The following is a 20300-nucleotide window of genomic DNA, read 5'->3' on the forward strand; positions in this document are numbered from 1 at the left end:
CCAGGACCTAATTGTGGATCTGAATAATTGTCTGAAGAGTTTGTTTACATTCTGAGGATTTGGGTTTGGGGCTTTGTCACCATACATATATATATATATATCCTTGTTATGCTTCTCTGAGGCTGCAGGAGGAGTGTCACGCTTCATGGCTGCCATCCACTGTGTCCACGTCTATACGCTGACATTCATATGTCTGTCTGGTGAGATGAGGTTGGGGCGGAGAGGGTGAGGTGGGCTGAAGGGGACTGACATTCATTATTGCCAAGAACCTTGCTTGTGCAGTTCTCAGTGTTTGAGAAAGGACCTTCCACACAGAAGAAAACCTGTTCATGATGGTGTGCCATTCTTCAACCCATGAAATGGGATGTGTATAGGTTGATGGAGGCCTCTTCATAGTAGCAAATTTCTGCCTCTGTAAATAGGACCGATCATAGGACTGATGCACCTTTACCACCTCAGGACTCAGGATACTAGATCAATATTTGTCCAGTGCAAGGTTTACTTGGAATTTCACACTTCATCATTTGTCTTAGCTTGAATATTTAGGATGTGACACAAGTGTTCTCTTTGACTCAGGGGTGGTCTTACCTCACTTGACTGGCTGGTCCCATGTAAAGCAGTCACGTTGCCTTGGAAATTCAGAAGCATCTCTGCCCACTTGCTGCTCTAGTCCATTGTTTTCCTAATAATAGAAAATACCTCAGTCTAGATGATTTATATATTCAGCTTACAGTTTGGAGGTCCAAGATTCAAGGGCCATACTGATGGGGGTCTTGCAGAGTCCCAGGGCATTACAACAGAAGGGCAAGGGTAGAGCATCTGTGTCCATCAGTCTCTATAATGTTCCCTCTCCTTTTAAACCCAACAGGAGTCAATCACGAGGGCCTAACCTTGCTGCCTAACCACTTCCCAAAGTCCCCACCTTTTGGCATCGTAATCAGTTTTTACCTTCTTAATTCTATCACAACATAATCTCACACATGAATTTTGGAGGGACATTCAAACCATAGCACTTGCTGTTGTGTAAAGTACTACAGACCTCATCAGCTACACAGTAAATCTTTTGAGCAGGCAAGTTTCTATTTCCAGGTGCTTCCCTTATATCCATTCCAACATGAAACCTCATGATTTTGCAGTCTGTGGTTTCCAATGCTGGACAATCTCTATCACCAAAGCACATAGGCAAATTACATGTTAAAAACTGATCATGCACGGCCAGTAGATGGTGTAAGGGTTATGTCATTGGGCTCCCATGTAGTCGACCACAGTTCAAGTCCCAGACCTGGCAACTTAAAACTCATGTTGGGCATGTGTGCATGTGTGTCCAAAATCCTGAGAAGAAACTGAAGGAGAAGTGACTTGTGATCATCCCCCCTGGGGATGATCACTTTCTATCTGTCTGTCTTTCTCTGTCTCTCTGAAGAGTACCCTATAGGAAAACTCTCTCTCTGAAAAAACAAAACAAATCAAACAAACAAAAAAGCCTGATCATGGCAAAAACTTGATATTGATTCCCTTCATCAGGAGTGGATGGTGTGTCTACTCTGTTAGATCACAAGAGCATTGTCACCTTCCACAATATCTTCATTTCTGCAGAAAAAATAATTTCTCAACAAGGGTTGGATTCAGCCCTATGGTAAATATGAATCTCATAAAAAGGCCTTGCTTCCCATCCATCCTTCTGTAGAATACAAAAATTTGGTAGAAATAACATGTGATCTACTTCACATGTTATTTTAAAGATTTATCTTGAGAAAATTACACTATGCCCTACTCTACCTCAGAAAGTAAGCAATAATGAGGTTAAGGAAGGACATCAAGAGAGGTTGGCTGTCCTTGGCAAGGAGTCTGTGAGGGCTCATCTCTTGGTCATGCTTTGTGGCCATTTCCCAGCCTGATCTGCTTCCATCCGCTGCCCTTCCTTGTCCTACAACACTTACCTGTGAGTTATACCCAGTATTAGCATAGGGACCGCCCCTTCCACTCCTCATAGACAGAGGGTGTTTTGGGGGAATGTGTGTGGCAATTTAATTTTTACTGAGGTAGGAACATCACCAATAAGCGCTCCTTGCCAATTCCCCTTCCTCCTTTCCCCATGTGGCTTAGTGGCCTCATGTGGAATAATTTGTCTAAACCATTTCATGGGAGCTATGCAGGGAACGGCAGTTTCCAAAGAAATGTCTGACTGTTGGGGGGATTAACTCAGCAGCTGCTCTGGCTGATGCTTGAGCTGGACATGGCAGCTGCCTCAAGGTCAGAGGACTTCCTCCTCTCCCCTCCCCACACTCCCACATACACGCACATGCACTGGTGAGAGCCAAGTGCTTTGGAGATGGGACTTTGGCATCGAAATCACTGCAATTTCTGCCTATTTAAAGAGCTCATACATTTATTTCACCAAAGCAAGAAGCTGGAGTGGCAAGAGACCCGAAGCTTTACTAGATCATAGTTATTTATTGTTTCAAGAATAGAATATCCACTGAATTCTCCAAGCCTGAAAGTTAACAAACTGAAACTTGGGTAGAAATTCTGTCAAGGCTCAAGGCAGTTCAAAGGTCAATGAAATTCAGAGAAAGGACTTTGTTTCTAGTCTTGGAGCTGCTGCTGCTTCTTCTGACTCAGAGCATTCAGTTTCTTTGCACCTCAGTTTTCTCACTAGGAAAACGAAGGAGTTACTCAATGAATAGGTTCATCTATTTACACAGCATTGGATGGGGAAGAATCTAGTGCTGAGAACTTCACACTTTGTCTCAGGATGTTTCCATTGGGAAGATTGTGCACATAGACCTGACACAGTCATTCTGAGTGACAATAGATTCTCAGCATAATAGGTAATCCATTTCATTTCTCAAATGTATTTCTTGTCTGGAAGCTATTACATAAAAAATAAGTGACTTCCCAAAGTGTTTTCCAAATCTTTTCCTAAGCACCCATTTAGCCTATGGATGGTTACACAGCCACTGTGGGTTTTTTTGTTTTGTTTTGTTTTGTTTTGTTTTTGAGAGGTTTTTGCTATAGGGTGCGTGAGCTCGTCAGAGGGACAGAGAGAGACAGAGAGATAGATAGCGAGAAATCACCCCCCAGGTGGGATGGCCACGCCACAATCCCTTCTCCTCTATTCTCCTCTTGGGATCTTGGGCATGCATGCATACGCACCTGGCGTGAGTTTAAGCTGCTGGGTCCAGGACTCAAACCGCAGTCGACTACATGGGAGTTCAGCGACGTAGCCATTATGCTAACTGCTGGTCCCCCAACATAGCCACTATTACCTTGCTATAGGATATGTGCGCTCACCAGTGGGACAGAGAGAGGTAGAGATAAAGAAAGAAATTATTTCCCAGGGGGGATGGCCACACCACAACCCCTTCTCTTTCATTCTCCTGTGGGGATCTCAGGGACACATACATGTGCCCAGTGTGAGTTTTAAGCCGCCAGCTCTGGGACTCAAACCATGGTTGACTGCATGGGAATAACATAACCATTATGACATCTGCTGGTCCCAACTCATTTATCTTATGGTGGCTTGACTTCAAAATCCAACTGAAGGTACTTATAGACCTCACTGACCAGCAGAAAAGGCAAGATGTAATATTAGAAGCAGTCATAGAATTTTAGATGAATGAATAAATGAAAGAAATGTGGTTTTGTTATTTTTGTTTGCTTTTTGTTCGTTCATTTGCTTAAGACAAGCTCTTGCTGGGACCAGCAGGTGGTGTGGTGGTTAAGGCGCTAGACAATCCCACATGGTTGACCACAGTTCAGGTCTTGGAGGCTTGCTTTATCTAACTTTCTCTCTCTCTGTCTCTGATCAAATTAAAAAAAAAAAAAAAAGACAAGGTCTTGCCATGTCAGGGTCCTGCTGTCTCAGTCTCCCTGCTGAAGCTTCAGTTGAAGATCACCCTACCTAGTTTTTTTTTTAGGAAGGGCCTTCTATGCTGCCCAGGCCAGTTTAAAGCTCATAATCTTCCTGCCTCAGCTTCCACAGATTGCTGGGATTATATGTCCACACCACCACGCCTGGTCTTTAGGTTGGACCTGTGTCTCCCATGTGGTCCCAGCCTGCAAAGCACAGTATCTTAGCAGCACTAGCTATTATAGCTGAGCCAAGAGTTAAGGAATTTTTAAAGTCAGTTTTATTGGCGTATATAAACACTGAAATATATCCTTTTTCAGTGTATAGGTTGATGAGTTTTGATAAATATATAGCCTTCTAATACTACCACCATAATGAATACGTGGAACATTTCTATCACCCCCATAATGCCCACCATGTGCCTTTCCAGTTAATCCCTTCCCTGCATAACAGTCTCTGGCAACCACCGATGTATTTGCTTGTCATTATAGTTTTGTCAGTTTTGGAAGGTCTTTGCTGTAGTGTACTTGCTATTGCCATAGAGAGACAGAGAGACAGAGAGAGGGAAAGTGAGAAATCACCCCCCTATGGGGATGCCGTAATCCTCTGCATAGTCTTCCTGGGATTTTGGGAACATAGGCATACATGCCTAGTGTGACTCTTTTTTTTTTTTTTTTGGGAGAGATTTTCACTGTAGGGCGCGTGCGCTCGCCAGACAGACAGAGAGAGACATAGAGACAGAAAGCGAGAAATCACCCCCCAGGGGGGATGGTCACGCCGCAATCCCTTCTCCTCCATTCTCCTCTCGGGATCTTGGGCACGCACGCACACGCGCCCGGCGTGAGTTTTTTAAGCCACCGGGTCCAGGACACGAACCGCGGTCGACTACGTGGGAGTCCAGCGACATAGCCATTACGCTAACTGCTGGTTCCCCCTAGTGTGACTCTTAAGTCACCGGATCCAGGACTCAAACTGTAGTCAGCCATGTGGGAGCCCAGCACCTTAATCCTATGCCACCTGCTGGCCCATGGTTGACCTTTCTTACTTATGTTTGAGATTCATTTATTTTGTTGCATTGATCAGTATCTTAATCCTTTTGATTCCTATGTAATGTAAGACCTTCAACTTTCTTCTGGTTTAAAAATTGTTAGGCTAGGGAACCAGCAGTTAGCGTAATGGCTATGTTGCTGGATTCCCACGTAGTCGATCGCGGTTCGCGTCCCGGACCCGGTGGCTTAGAACTCATGCCGGGCGCATGTGCGTGCATGCCCAAGATCCTGAGAGGAAAATGGAGGAGAAGGGATTGTGGCGTGACCATCCCCCCTGGGGGGGGATTTCTCACTTTCTGTCTCTCTGTCTCTCTCTGTCTGTCTGGCGAGCGCACGCGCCCTCTAGTGAAAAACTCTCCAAAAAAAAAATTGTTAGGTTTTTTTTATCAGTTTTACTAATCTTTTCAAAGAACCAGCTTTTGGGTTTATTGGTTTTCTCCATTTTGGGTCATTTTTTCTATTGAATTCATTTGTGCTCTTTATTGTTTTCCTCCATATGCTTTCTTCTCTTTAGTTTCTTGAGGTGAAAGCTTGGATTATTAATTGAATATCTTTCTTATTTTTTTAATGTAAGCACTTAATGCTATAAATTTTCTTTCCATCACTGGGTTAGCTACATTACACTTTTTTTTTTATGATCTATGTTTTTGTTTTTAATCATCTTAAGTCTTCTGATCACAGAGTTTACTAATTTGTGCCTGGGATGTATTTCTTATCTTAATCTAATGAGTTAGCAAAAGCACATTACCAATCACACATACACAACAGTTCTACAGTTTCATGGGTTTTTGAATAGTTATTTGAAGACAATCCTAAATTATAACTTAGTCTGACTTGAATACTAAAGAATTCAGAAGTAAAGTTTAAATTGCTACTATATCTTGTCATGCTGCCCTTTAAAAGCATCTGACCTTATAGAACATCTGTTAAATGTTAGAAGCGTTAAGTAATCTTTATTTGATAATATATGTAAGCCGTACGTAAATGGCTGCCTTTGGATATAGGGAATTCTAATTAGATTGGTATAATTAAGACCAAAAACATAAAGTAGACAAGGTAGACATTGCTACCTTATCTTTAATCCCTATCTTTAACACAAATTAAAACACAGGTGAGCCTTTCTTGCTTATGAAACAGTGAAGAGATTTCCTCAGTTCTTTTTAATTACAGTCATATAACCAGTTACACAAATTTAAATATAAACCAGTCATCAATAGGTTCTGGGATGATAGTCACCATCTTTGTGAGAAGTTGAACATTACTAATGAAGTCTAGTCACATGTTTTTATTAATGTTTAATTATTTTATTTCTTTCATGAGAGAAAAAAAGAGGGAGAAAGTCATCCTTGACAGGGTCTTGTCGCCCTGTGACCTCCTTTCCCACAGCCCTCCATGGGCGCGTGTGCCTGGCACGTCTCAGGCTGGCAGCAGTGGCCAACTCTTACACACTGGTAGCTTTTTCTCAGATAAGCTATTAAGTCTGCCCTTTTTGCCTTCTTTTTTATACCAGCAAAGATCATTTTTGTTCTAAGGATTGACTCCTGGGGATTCGCCAAATATTCTCTCAGTGTCTCCTCTCCCCAGGTAATACTTTTGTTCTTGTTGGCATCAGCGTAAGAGAATCTAGGGTCCTGACCTGCCTTCCACCCAAATAGACATGGAGATTTGGACCAGTATCATGCTTGTCTCCCTTTTTCATAGTGTGGCATCACGTATACTTGTGAACAGAAGTCTTCCTGCTTTTCTCAACATCACCCATTTTTATGGGGAAGGCTTCATGGCCTGAATCCACAGGCCTGTCTCCCTTTCTTCCCTTGGCCACACTCAGGGCCAAGCACAGCAAAGGCTACACTATAGGAAAGGCCCACCTTGGAAGCTGGATGTTCTCTCTTGAGGTCCAGTCAAATTTTATATACTGTAGTTTTATCGTCTTTTAATTCAAAATATCTTCTAATTTATTTTATGGGTTTTTTTTTTCACCTTATTTGTGATCAGACACGTGCAAGTGCACAAGAGAGAGAAACACCCTTCACCGGATCCAGTCATACCACAATCCTCTTCCTCCAGTCCTCCAGCTAATAGGACGTCAGGCACTTGTCTCTGTTTCCGACATGTTTTTCAGGCTGATTGGCTATGGATTTGAACCAAGTCCCTATGGTTCAAAGTTTCTCAAGTTTCTCTCTTGAGCAGTGTATTACTGCTGTGCCATGGAGCCAGCCCTGTGCTTTCTTCTTTGACTCATGAGTTATTTAGATAAGTGGCACTTGAGTTCCAGATATTTGGAGATTTTCCAGATATCTTTCTGTTCGACTTTTGATATAATGCTGTTGTGTAAAAAGAAGATATACTTAATGTACTTCCAGTTCTTTTCAGTTTATTAAGATTTGTTTTATAGCTCAAAATAAGCTCCATTTTGGTGTCATGTGCACTTGAAAACTCTAGTATTTTCCGTTTTTATTGGCAGACTGCTCTGAAAGGGTCACTATGCCAGTTGATTGATAGTGTTGTTCAAGTCTGCTGTAGCTGTACTGATTCTCTGTTTACTTGTTTTGTCAATTATTAAGAGAGGAGTTTTGTGATCTCTGACTATAATTGTGGATTTGTCTGTTTCTCCTTGCATGTCTCCTTCTTTCCGTTTTTGCCTCATGTATTTTGAAACTCTGTTTAGGTGTCTTTACATTTAGCATTGTTATATTTTCCTGAAGAACTGATCCCAAGATAAGTGTTTTCTAAAAACTTATCAAAAACACTACCTCTCCTTTTTTGTGTGTTTACATGGGGTATGGAAAGAGTCCTCATGCCCACTTATAGTCACGTGTCACTTATGACAAGGGTATGTCCTGAGTACTGTGTCATAGTGCAACCATTGTAGAGTGTGCTTACACGGACTGAGATGGCACAGCCTGCTGCGTACCCAGTAGCCTGTTGTTCCACTGCCATATATGTGGTTTATTGTTGACTAGATCATTATGTGGCACAGAACTTGTACTATCTTTCAGAGTAGCTTTAAACATATGGGGGAGACAGGTAAGGGAGCCTGGAGAATAGTGCTGATGATCCTTAGGGAGTTACTCCAAATGGCAGGCCATGGGGAAGGCTTCCTGAATCCAAAGGCCTTTCTCCCCTTCTTCTTTCAGCCACATTCAGGGCCAAGCACAGCAGAGGCTGGGATGGGCAAGGTGCCTTATATACTGAAGTGACGAAAGCTGAACTTGATAATCTGCTGATTAGTTGTCACTGTTCTGTCAGCCGACTTTTAGTTTTGATGTTAATTGCTCTCTGAGTTAGAGTCTCTGTCCATTTTCATACATACCTATGCTATAGTTCACCCCTTGTCTTATTTAAACTGGTTTCCACAGAACTACAGTCATCTGTTGCAGGGTAGCAACTCCCACACAAGGCTGGTCCCCTTGGCTCTGAAGGTCTGATGGTTCCTAACCCAAGTGTCAACAAGTAAATGCACGTGGTTCCTCCCCCTGTCTCCAGGGTCCCCAGTTCCTTTCTACCTGACATATCATTAGCTCAGAGATAGAGCCAGAGGAACAATGTGGGTCACCCACACCTTAGAGTTCTTCTCTCTAAAATAGCAGAGGGAATGTGTGGGGGTCGAGGCCCGTGGCTTATTATAGAAGCAGCCGTGGAGAAAGCACTTCAAAGAAAACTAGCCCTCGGTCGTACTAGCCCAACCCAGGCCTATAATGTTCTCCTGTGAGGTTCTAAAAGTGCTCCCAAAGGAAAACTTAAAAATAAATAAAAATTTCTTTAAAAAATGAAGGGACAAGGGAGGGAAGGGAAGAAGGGAGAGAGGGAGAAAAGGAAATCTATAGTTCAAATGGTTAAAAAAATGTGCATGGGGGCAGAGGGTGTAGCAAAGATTCTTTTCCCTTCTTTAAGCCCAGGATTTATTTCCTAGGCTCTCAACTATTGTACATGTGTCCCCAGACTGGAGCTCTTGGCAACTTTCTCATCACTCAAGATTCTGTCCCCCTTAAAAACAGTTATATTTTCCAAAACCAGGGTGAACGATAGGGCAAAGTTGCACGGGGAGACAGCCAGTGAGAGCCCTACATCTCCACCAGGTGTGACAGGCAAAAAGAATCATTTTCATGCAAATGACTTTTGAGACCAAATTCTACAGTCTGGTTTCAAGCACAAACATCCACTCCAGCTGTCCAGAGACAGAGGTGAGAGATGCTGCAGGCTAAAGGGCTAGGATGCTTTTCGAGGGAGATTAATTTCACAAGGTATTACAGAGCATTTAAAAACAAAATAAAACAAGAGACCAAGAACATGATTTCCCATGAGTGTGACTATAGGTCTGTGTTCTTTGAAATGCTTTATTTAATTTTCCAAAACAAACTGAAGTGAATGAGAATGTAACTGTGTTCTTTAAATTTAATTGAGGGATTCAGGATGTCAAATTATTTTCAAATAGAAATCCCTACTGGCTGTGATTGCTTTGTGTCTTACAAATTAAGAGATTCAAGCTTACGAATTGCTGATATTCCAGGCACACTGACTGTGCTGGAATTTCACCTTGATACAAATAGAGAGAAAATTGATCAGTGCTCAGGACTCACTACATTTACTACAAAACATTGTCTAGTGCTTCAAATGATAAGAATAATGATAGTGAAACGTAGGCATTTTTACATAGAAAAAAATTGTAGATGGGAGTAAGATTTTTTTTTTTTTTTGGTAGAGGTTTTTCGCTATAGGGTGCGTGCGCTCACCAGACAGACAGAGAGAGACAGAGAGACAGAAAGCGAGAAATCACCCCCCAGAGGGGATGGCCACACCGCAGTCCCTTCTCCAATCTCCTCTTGGGATCTTGGACACGCACGCACACGGGCCGGCATGAGTTTTAAGCCACCGGGTCTGGGACACAAACTGCAGTCAACTATGTGGGAGTCCAGCGACATAGCCATTAACGCTAACTGCTGGTCCAGAGTAAGATTTTTTTTAACAAGTAAGTTTTTTTAAGAGAGGTTTTTGCTATAGGGTACATGCACTTGCCAGAGAGAGAGAGAATGAAATCACTCCCCAGGGGAGATGGCCATGCCACAATCCTTTCTCCTTCATTTTCCTCCCAGGATTTTGGGCACACACACACATACCCAGCTTGAATTTTAAGCTGCTGGGTCCAGGACGCAAACCACTGTCAACTATGTGGGAATTCAGCAACATAACCATTACACCATGTGCTGGTCCCATAACAAGTAAGTTTTAATGAGCATTATTTAATTAGCATTATTAATACTTTTTCATTAGTATCTCACAAAGACAATTTTATTTTCCTGGACTATAAAAAATGAAAGTGACATCCTAATAACTGTCAATTTGGGGGGTTTACTAGAAGAACAACAAAAAAATCAATCCGAAAACTTGTAGACTCCATTTCTCAGGATTAACTAGCATCCGAAGTAAATGTCACTTTAATAGGGAGCTGAAAGGATGTATCCATTTTACAGAGGAGAGTAGACTGTAAATTGTGTCAGGGTGGAGAATGAACTCATTTCCCCTGGCAACCTGGGCCTATGGCTCCAGAATTCTGTGAAAACAGGCAGCAGAAAGAACTCTCGAGGGGAGTTGTTATGACGTAGTTAGTTGAGTTTTATTTCCTGTGTTTTAAAATTGTTTATTACTCTCATTGAACCTAAGACCCTTGTTAGTTTTATACATCCTGTGGGGGTGTTTTTTCTGCCTTGATTTTTGTATCTCAGTGATTCCCATGAAATACCTTTCCCCTACTAGAGCCCATGAGTTGAAGTCCATCCATCATTGTACCAGCGCCCATAAAAACCCAAGGGTACATGGCAGTAGCTGTAACTCACGTGTGTACCCAGCTTTGTCATTTACAAAAGCTCTCACAGAGAGTCTCTCATGTGAACCTCGCAATCATCCTCTTCAGTAACAACTGTCAAATGCCCCATTTTACAGTGGAGACAATCGAGGCTCCTGGAGGATGAGTGACTTGCTCGTGATCAGTGCCTGGGAGCCTGTCGCCTTCTGATCTCCCCGCCTCCACGATGGAGTCTGGCATGAGAATAACAGAGGACACGCTGGTATTTGTGAAGAGAGAGTGAATCTCTACTTCGCCTGGGTGGATGTGACAGAGGGGAAACCAGAATGACCAGGGCTTCCTCTGCTGCAATAGGCACGGCCTTAGCTTACACTCGTGGGCCTTTTTGAGGCCTCCCCTGCTTGCAGGCACATGGCCATCCACTGTGAATGAGAGCAGTCTAGTCCTTGGGTTGCATCCCATCCTGCTGCCTCTCTCTGACTCCAGCGTGGAAGTCAGACATCCGGTTTCTGATTTCAGCATGTCCCTGATGTTCAGCAGCACCAGCTGGCCTCCTTTCCTTTGGGATTTGCAGTCACTATTTTTTTAGAGGTTTTTGCCTTAGGGCACATGTACTCCCTGGAGAGGGAGACAGACAGAGAAAATGAGAGGGAAAATGAGAAATCACCCCCCAGGAAGGATGGATACACCGCAATCCCTTCTTCATTCACCTCCTAGAATCTTGGTCATGTATGTACATATGCCCAAGGTGATTTTGCAGCCACTGGGTCCAGGACTCAAACCATGTTCGGCCATGTGGTAGTCAGTGATGTAACCACTATGCCATGAGCTGGCCCTGCGGTCATTATTAATGACTCTTATACTTTTCTCCTTAAAGTTACTTTGAGTGAGTTCCTCAAACTTCTCAAGTCTGACTTTGTCCATAAATTGGGCAGAATAACACTGTCTACCTCTCATGATTCTTGAGGAGAACCTACTTGGCCTGTCTGCCTAACACAAGGTAAAAAACTTCTATTTGAAGAATTCATGATCTGACTCTTTGAAAACCAGTTCTCTTTTTAGAAAGAGTGAGACACACAGACTCTCCACAGGACACACAATTGTCAGACCCATATCTGAGGACAAGGCTGCTTGACATTTTTGCCAAGTTGTGATATCAGCGTCCCAAACCTGCTCCTCACCCTGGCCCCATCTATTCTGAGACGCATTTGAAACAAACATAAACCAGGCCCTTTTCCTCCACGTTAGCAAAAAATGAGTAAATTTAATTTCTTATTGTTTGATAGGCCTGAGGAAATTACTCTGGTTTCTGATCTTTTCTTAGCAAGAAGGAAGCCATTAATGAACAAAGCTTTCGAATCTACTCCCTTCGACCATCCTCTCAATTATTCCCAAGAGAGAAAAAAATATCTGTTTCCTTCCAGAGCTCTTTTGGAGGATAGGGGGAGAAAGTGGCTATTTTCTCCTTCCTCCAGCTTTCATGGCGACTGTGCTTTTTCCGCAGCTCTGTGCTTCATTTCTAACATGTTGCCTGCATTCCTATGAGAGAGCTACCCATGATGGTAAAGCCACCCAACAGGTTCCAAGGTTTAGACCCTTGACCGTGATACAATGCCTTGGTGAATTCTCCCCACTGATGACTGGTCCAGTTTCTTGGCTGTACTGTACTGTCCAGTCAGGAATTCACCCATAATACTTAAGCTACCCAAGGGCCTGAGGCTCAGGAATGCTAAGTAGGGAAGCAGACAACACTCAGGTTTGGTCTTCCCAAATAAACCTTCTAAACATGATCTCAGCATTCCTACTCACACCTCTTTCCACTATTTGGCTTTGATTCTCTGACCCAGCCTAGCAGGTGCAGGATGGATACTGGATGGCTGCCCACTCATCAGCTCAAGTCCAACCTAAGCCTTCCTAGCCACATTCCTTTAAGATAAATGGATATCATTCTAGATGAGCTAGATGAACTAGTTCTTTTGAACTAGCTTAGAAAGACTGGCATTTAACATGTAGTGGTAACCAGATACTAGTCAGGTTCAATTTCTGATGGACATTCGTAAGACACTTGGAGATCGAGGAGATGGCAGCCCAAGTTTGGGGGCCAAGACATAAGTTTCCTCACTAACCCCAGTATCACATCAATGACTCACCGTTGGTCATCCCTCAGGATAAGGCATGGACACTTTGAAGTGAAATGTGATCTTGCAGGCATGTACATTAAATCATCACCATCTATTAATGTCTCAGTTACATTTTATCAGACCCATGACTATCATTTGGATAAGTCAGAGGGAATGAAACACAGGACAGGTCATTTTTTTTTTCTTTTCTTAGGAATTTTTGCTTTAGGGTACATGCACTCTCTGGAGAGACAGAGAGACAGAAAGCAAGAAATCACCCCTTCAGGGGGGATGGCCATGCTGCAATCACTTCTCCAGTGTCCTCTTGGTATTTTGGGCATACACGCACACACGCCCTGCATGAGTTTTAAGCTGCTGAATCTGGACCTTGAATCACGGTCGACAGTGTGTGAGTCCAGCAATGTAACCTTTACTTCATCTGCTGGTCCCAAGACAGTAAATTTTAATGGATCATAGTTATGGGTGGTGTAGAGAAGGATCTTTTGGAGAAGGACAGATGCTAGCAAGACATGGAGGCCCTGCGAAGCTCAGAGTCAGCCTGAGATGAAGATGAGTTCTCTTCTATTGGACTGTTGGAAAAGTCATGATGCATTTTTGCATAAGAAAGCAGAAAAATACATTATGATTTTTCCAACAACCTAATATTTTGGGCCAGCTAAGAAAATAATGCCACTCCTAAATGTGACTACCCAGACTTGTGACACAGTGAATGTCAGGAATGCATCTCTTTAGTTTTGTTCAGTCGGTGAATTGTATGGTGCAAAGTGAATTCATGTATTCAGAAGTCCAATTTCTGGTTCATATGGTATCTTTGTTTCATTGTTTAAGGAACATCCACACTGTATTCCATAGTGATGCCTCCATTTTACATTTTTACCAACAGTGCACAAAAATTCCAGTTTCTTCACACCCTTACTCCAGTCTTGTTTAATGTTTGCAACTGATTCACATTTTTTCAAAACACCATGCAGCCACACCATTCAGGTCAAGTGAACACTGTCCCTAACCTGCACTGTCCTGCACAGAGAGACAGATGTCCTCAAACCTCTGGCAGAATGCGTGTTCTGAGTGATCCTAGGTAACATAGCTAGTCAAGGATGCTTGCATACCACATGGTCTGGCTGGAAGCACTTCACCTCACCTGGCTCTCCTGTTGAGTGAAACAACACCCTAGTGCTAGCAACTGACATTAGTTTTGGTGTTTTTGTTTTGTTTTGTTTTGTTTTTCCCCTCTCAAAGGACAAGATAGTAACAGGGAGAAAAATCAAAGGAAAATAAGGGATTTTGTGTTCCTGAGTCTGGTTCTTGAATATCCTGAATTTCTGGTCAAGCTGATCTAAGAAACATTGTTTTCTCTCTAAGCGAAGGTCTAATACAAGCTCTGCTGGTCTCTTCTGGATCTTAACCAAATTGGGTCTGAGAGTTGAGGCAGAGGGAAAATGCTCTCTTCTTATTCCTTTTCCTGGTTTTCTTTATTGACAAAGCCCTCGCTGTTGATTACTCACAGCTCTAGGTAATAGACCGCACTGTTAAATGAGGGTCATACATTTGTTCCTTTGTTTGTGTTGCCCCCTGAGTAAAATGTGTAAAACTTTGAAATAATGTGGGACAGGTATCCTTTGTACACTATTGTATACGTATCAAATGAAACTGGAACGCAGGACAAGCACAAAAGCAGGTAGAGGAGATCAGAGTTTGTCATTCTCTGTCCTTTGAGCTGCTTCATGGGACATCGGTCTACCAGCCCTTCCAATGATGGAGGAGAGCCAGTATTTGAAGGAACCCATATGAAGGGTCTTCAAAAAGTTCACAGAAAAACAAAGAAAGTATGAGTTTATTTTGGTGCAAAAAAGAAAATTCATGCAGTTTCTTCATAACACAGTTTCCATGAACATGTCAAAGCCCCGGTGTATATACAATTCTGCATGGGGAAGGCTGCAGGGGAAATGGATGCTTCTGATCCGATGGGCTGTGCCTGCAGAAAGGTGGTTTCTGAATCGCTAACTCAGCCTACTTTTATGAGGTAGCCATATGTAAAGCTGGGCTGTTGGAGATTCATGTCATGGGTGATCCTGATTGCAATCTAAGGATGGGACTAAACTATAGAAATGCTGCCCAGCCATGTAAAGAGGAGATTGCAAGTTCCATTGTCTTTCTTTACTAGCGGTCATTGCTGCTGTATGTAGTCCATAATAAACAGACCCCAGGTGATGTCCTTGCCAGAGGCGCCTCTGCACTGTTGTAAGAGAGGGAGAGAAGGGAGTATCTAACATAAGTGGGCAGACACAAAGTACTTTGTATACTACTTTATCCAGTCAGCCCTTATAAGAACTTTGTGAGGTAAGGGCCCACATCTGTTTTTACAGAAGATGAAACGAAGACTCAGAGAGGTTAGGTAACTTGAGCAAGTCATACAGCTAATAAGTAATTGGTCTGGGATTCAAAACTAGGCTAAGCCTCTTTGTACGGAACTTCTTTGCTGAGATGGTTAGTGGTCGTCAGTTTATGTAAAGAAGACCAAGGACAGGGTGTCATCATCTACATTTCAGAATCATCTCTGCTCTTGACCCATTCTGCCACTGGCTTCTTTCTCTGAAAGATAATATTGGTCCAAGTTGTTTGCAGAAAAACTGATAACCCCCTGGAGACTTGGGGGTATAAAAGCAGCAAACTCAGACCATTTAATCGCAAATTTTGAAGGCTAGCAACTATTAACAGCTGAAGCATTTCAAGTAAAAGATGGATTTTAATATCTATGGAAAAGCACAAAAAAATACACAAATTCCAAAAGCAATCCCCAAAGGCTTGTCAGCTACCAGCAGTTTCCCAAAGATTATATTCTTCTGCAGAAAATAACTAACCTGATTAGTTTCACTCCAGAGATATTTCAAAACAATTCTCATGGAAGTTTCCTATAGATTAGGAACAGCCTTCAGAGAAAAAGGGGATACAAAATGGACCATGATGGCCGAATTCACTCTTCACTCCTTGAATGGTTAGAAAAGAGTCTTTTATACATTAATGGTATGTCCGGATCACTTGGGTTTTAGGGTTTTGTTTTGTTTTGTTTTTGTTTGTATTGGTGATGGTAAATTGGTAGAGAAGAGAAGGGTTTGATGTATACACAAAGGCACGGGATTCTGTTTATTCTACCACAATTTGAAGGACGTTAATGTGTCTAACCCATTATCAATAGAATCTAAAAAAATTCTTTTTTAAAATTCCCAATTTCACTAGCTGCCTCAACCATTTTTTTCATCGTTGAGTCAGCTGAGTGATTCCGTTTTCTTCTACCACAAATATGATTTCATGGCCCTTCTTAACTTTCTATCAGGGAGCAATATGGCAGTGTGAAGGATAATCCCACAGCCAATTTTACTGATCTTGAAACATCACCCAAAATATATATTTAGGATAAAGTCTGGTAACGTGCTGGCCAAGCACTTGCTTTTCTCTCAAAAATATTCTAAGTAGCAATAAGACAGCATACTGACTAATGTTGAGCTTTGCCTGTGCCAGATATTGTCCATTCATACAGTAGCTTCATAAATCACCAGCGCTTGAACAGAATGCATGTGGCTACTTCATTGCTTTGGAATCAGTGACATTCTAATCTGGTGGGAGAGTTTTGCCAGTGAAATCATCAGACTGTGATTACCTGTTGTTTATAGTTCTAGGGAGAAACCTGAAGAGTTTGAGTTCATGCATCGAATTGCATTTCAACAGGACTTCCTTATCATTATCTCATATCCCTTATTTAAAAATAGTTCCATAATTATTTTTAAAACTCAAAATCACGGGGGCCAGCAGGTGATCTAGTGATTGGGGTGGTAGACTCCCACATGGCCAACCATGGTTCGAGTCCCAGACCTGGTGCCTTGAAATTCAGGCCAGGTGCATACATGCCCAAAATCCCAAGAGGAGAATGGAGGAGGGGGATTGTGGCATGGTCATCCCCCTGGGGGGTGATTTTTCGCTTTTTGTCTCTCTGGCAAGCATACACGTCCTATGGCAAACATCTCTCTCTCTAATGAAAAAAAAAAAACTCAAAATTATGTACACAAATTCTAACTATGAGATTAGAATAATCAATTAATTCAAAATTGCAATGTATAAAGATCAGATTTTCATGAAAGTAGAAATGTGATATTAGATTTGGTTGAATATAAATATTTTTGTTAGATTTTATTGCCTACAGGGAAAAAAAAATCCATTGATAATTTGCTCAAAACAAAGCCTGTAGTTTTGCAAAAACAAATCCAGAAACAAATCTATGTATATATAGTAGAACTTTTAACTGTAGCATTGGAAAGATTATATTAATTTGCCTTGCAATTTCATAAGGTATAGCAATGTCATTTAATTATTTTTTTTCATTCTGCAGGCTTTTCTAAACCTAAATTCTTATTAGTTTTGATAAGACATTCATCTCAGTAAATTCATGTACAAGTGGACATAAAAAAAAGTGGGAAACCTGGACTCTTTTCCCTACGAACTTCCCTCCACTGCATGCATTGTTGTCCCTTTTTGTATCATGAGTGTGAATTACTTTCAAAGCTCATGGCCACAGTCATGACAACCTGAGCTTGCTTTCTGTCCTTAATAATAATTATGTCTCATATAATAATTATTATTATTACTATCCTTCCTCTTCTGTAGAAAAATGACTGGACAGATCCAGATAGAAATGGCCTCTTCTTCCTCTGATTCACATTCTCTTCTGTTGCAGACTGGATTTGAGGTCCCTGCCCTCCAGGGACAGGCCTCAGCTTCAGGGAGTGGAAATGGAGCTGAGTCTGAGCCAGCTCGCCACGTCTTCTCCTTTTCCTGGTTGAACTCCCTGAATGAATGATGTTCATTCCAAGTGCCTCCCCTCTCTCTGCCTGACTGAGATGCACACAGGCAGCAGGGAACCTCAGTGAAATTAACATGGTGTGGATGATGAAAGGGACCTCCAAACAGGATTTCTGCAAAAAATAAAAAATGAAACAAAAACAAAAACTTTAACTCCAGGTGACTTCTCTAATTATTGAGGGAGAATACAGTTGCAGAAAGCACTGGAAAAAAGAAACTTGATCTTACAGAAATCTTTTCTTGTATGGGAAACACTAGGAAGGGCTTGTAGGTATGGTATGTGTGTGTACGTCAGTTAGAAGCAGCAAGTGTTGAAAAATGTGGGCACTATACTCTTGTCGCTGATAGGCACTGGCTTTTTGTTATTATACCACTGCAGCTCTTATTCTTTTCTTTTTAACAGTGCAATTTTTCAGTGAAATTCAGTGTCAATTCAGAAGTGACTAGTTATATCCATACAAAGGGACTTCAAGAAATTCATGGAAAAATGGGGGTTAAAATATGTGTTTAGTTTGGTGCAAAAAAATTTGAAATCTATGCATAGTTGTTTTTTTATGACACACATTTTCTATGAGCTTTTTGAAAACCCCCTTGTATGTGGATAAAAGGTAAATTATTGACCAAAGCTATGAAATGTTTCATAAACTTTTCCTCTTTTCTGTGCTAGGTATTGCTGGATGTATATCCAGAAATGTTTTCTGAATTCGGTGACACTTTCATAGTCCAGTATCTAAGTTTTAGATATTCACATATCAAGCACTGAAAAAGATCTTTTAGCAGGAGCTGTCTACTTTCTCATTTATCCACGATGGTACTACTCTGGTCATTTGTAGAACAATTGCATGTATTTAAATATATATTCACACAACACATACACACAACAAATATATATACTCATATACATTTAAATAAGATTTTTTATTTAAATATATGTGTGTGTGTATATATATTTAAATTATGCTTTTTTGATCCCACCCCCATAATTCATCTTTCCTCCTTTGAAACATAAGTGTAACCTTAGTCTGTATGAATTCTTAAATAAATGCATTACTGCTGTTTTTAAAAACTTAGTCTGATAATGATTTATTTAGTGTTTTATATTGTTGTATTAATTTATTAGTCAAGTGTACTTCAAGGTTCTCAGGGGAATAAGTATCTTTATGCATATGAATTAATGTTGAAGTATTAAACATCTGACTGAATTTTCTAAGGCTATAACTGAACTATCAAAGGCAAATGCATTGTGCAACTAACTATATATGCCATTCAGTTTTAGAAGTGACTAAAGATAGTTCATATGCTTAAGAATCACAGCAATTAGGTTTGGCATAGACATAAATATGCCAGGTACTGAGGCAGTAATTAAAGTCAAAATGTTCTTTATAAGAAAAAATTTCCCACCTGCCTTTTTTTTTTTTAAATTTGGTAGAGGTTACATGTGTTCACTGGAGAAAGAGAGATAGAAGGGGAGAAAGAAAGTGGGAAGGCAATCCCCATGGGGCATGGTCATATCGCAATCCCTTCATTTCTCCTTTTGGGATTTTGGGTATGCAGGTTCATGCACCTGGTGTATTTTTCAAGCCACTGGGCTTGGACTCAAACTGCTAGTCTGCTATGTGGGATCCAGCCACCTTAACCACCACACCATTCTCTGGTCCTCCCAAATGCCATTTTATAGCAACTAAATTTGATTGTTTTAAGTGAAGATGCTGTCATGTTTCTTCTATTAAAAGTAGTCATTTAGAAATAGCTTAGAAAAAAATAGTTCATAGTACCAAAGACTGGAGTAGTAACTGGATGAAGTGAACCTTTCTCATAGAAAAAAGAAAAAAAATGCAGCATTTGGCCATATCACTTGGCAGAATGCCTGCCTCCACCCTTCTCTTTTCCTTCACCTTTCCCACATCCCCAGTTACTCAAATCTTATAATAAATCAGGGTTAAAAGTTATTTCTCTTATGAATTGACCTCCCGTTTATGGAGTTACCAAGTTTTACAACTGGAGACAGCTTTCTGGGTCATTTAACTAAAGTGATCTGAGGCACAGAGATGAACTCGAGGTGACTGTAGGCTTCGTGGGAGCCCCCAACATATATTTGCACAGACTAAGTTTTGGGTTTTTCTTGGGCTGAAAATTTGTAAGAAGCTAGAAGTCGAGTCTTTTCCAGGTATGATCATTGGAGAGGAAAAATAAAGTCGCGATCACCTTTGCAGCTTTTATTAAAAATATAAATATTCAACATTCTTACACAACCAAATTGACCAAGGATTGGAAAGATGTTTTATTACTGAAACGTTTACAAGAAAATTTTGATTCAAAGAGCTTACAGATTTCGTCTCAACCACCCACCCAAGAGAATGACATTCTCTTTGGCTCTGGCTGTAACTTCTACTTCTTCAAAACGTTTTCTCCCAGGTCTACATTGTCATCAGAACACCACTAAAAGACACCTAGAAATGGGAACTAAAAATAGACAATACAAATAACATCTGACGTTACTGCACATGAACACACTTTGTGCATGCTAATTAAGGGGTATAGGCTCTCTCCCTGTACATCCTTTTTCAAGCTATATAAAAATAAACAAATGATATCAGAGC

At 41.2% G+C, this 20300-nt stretch overlaps 1 protein-coding gene across 2 annotated transcripts in view; it reads left to right on the forward strand.

Moving 5' to 3' along the window:
* TRIM55 (tripartite motif containing 55) overlaps window positions 1-18188 on the forward strand; it is a 51794-nt gene extending 33606 nt beyond the window's left edge. For both annotated transcript variants that reach the window (XM_006150442.1, XM_006150443.1), the window contains one exon: window positions 17576-18188. In XM_006150442.1, coding sequence (XP_006150504.1) covers window positions 17576-17698 — 123 coding nt within the window. In that variant the 3' untranslated portion in view covers window positions 17699-18188. The remainder of the gene's footprint in view (window positions 1-17575) is intronic.
* Window positions 18189-20300: the final 2112 nt, after the last annotated feature.

This window comes from Tupaia chinensis, unplaced genomic scaffold, assembly GCF_000334495.1.
Source record: "Tupaia chinensis unplaced genomic scaffold, TupChi_1.0 Scaffold000288_2, whole genome shotgun sequence".
Lineage (NCBI taxonomy): Eukaryota > Metazoa > Chordata > Mammalia > Scandentia > Tupaiidae > Tupaia > Tupaia belangeri.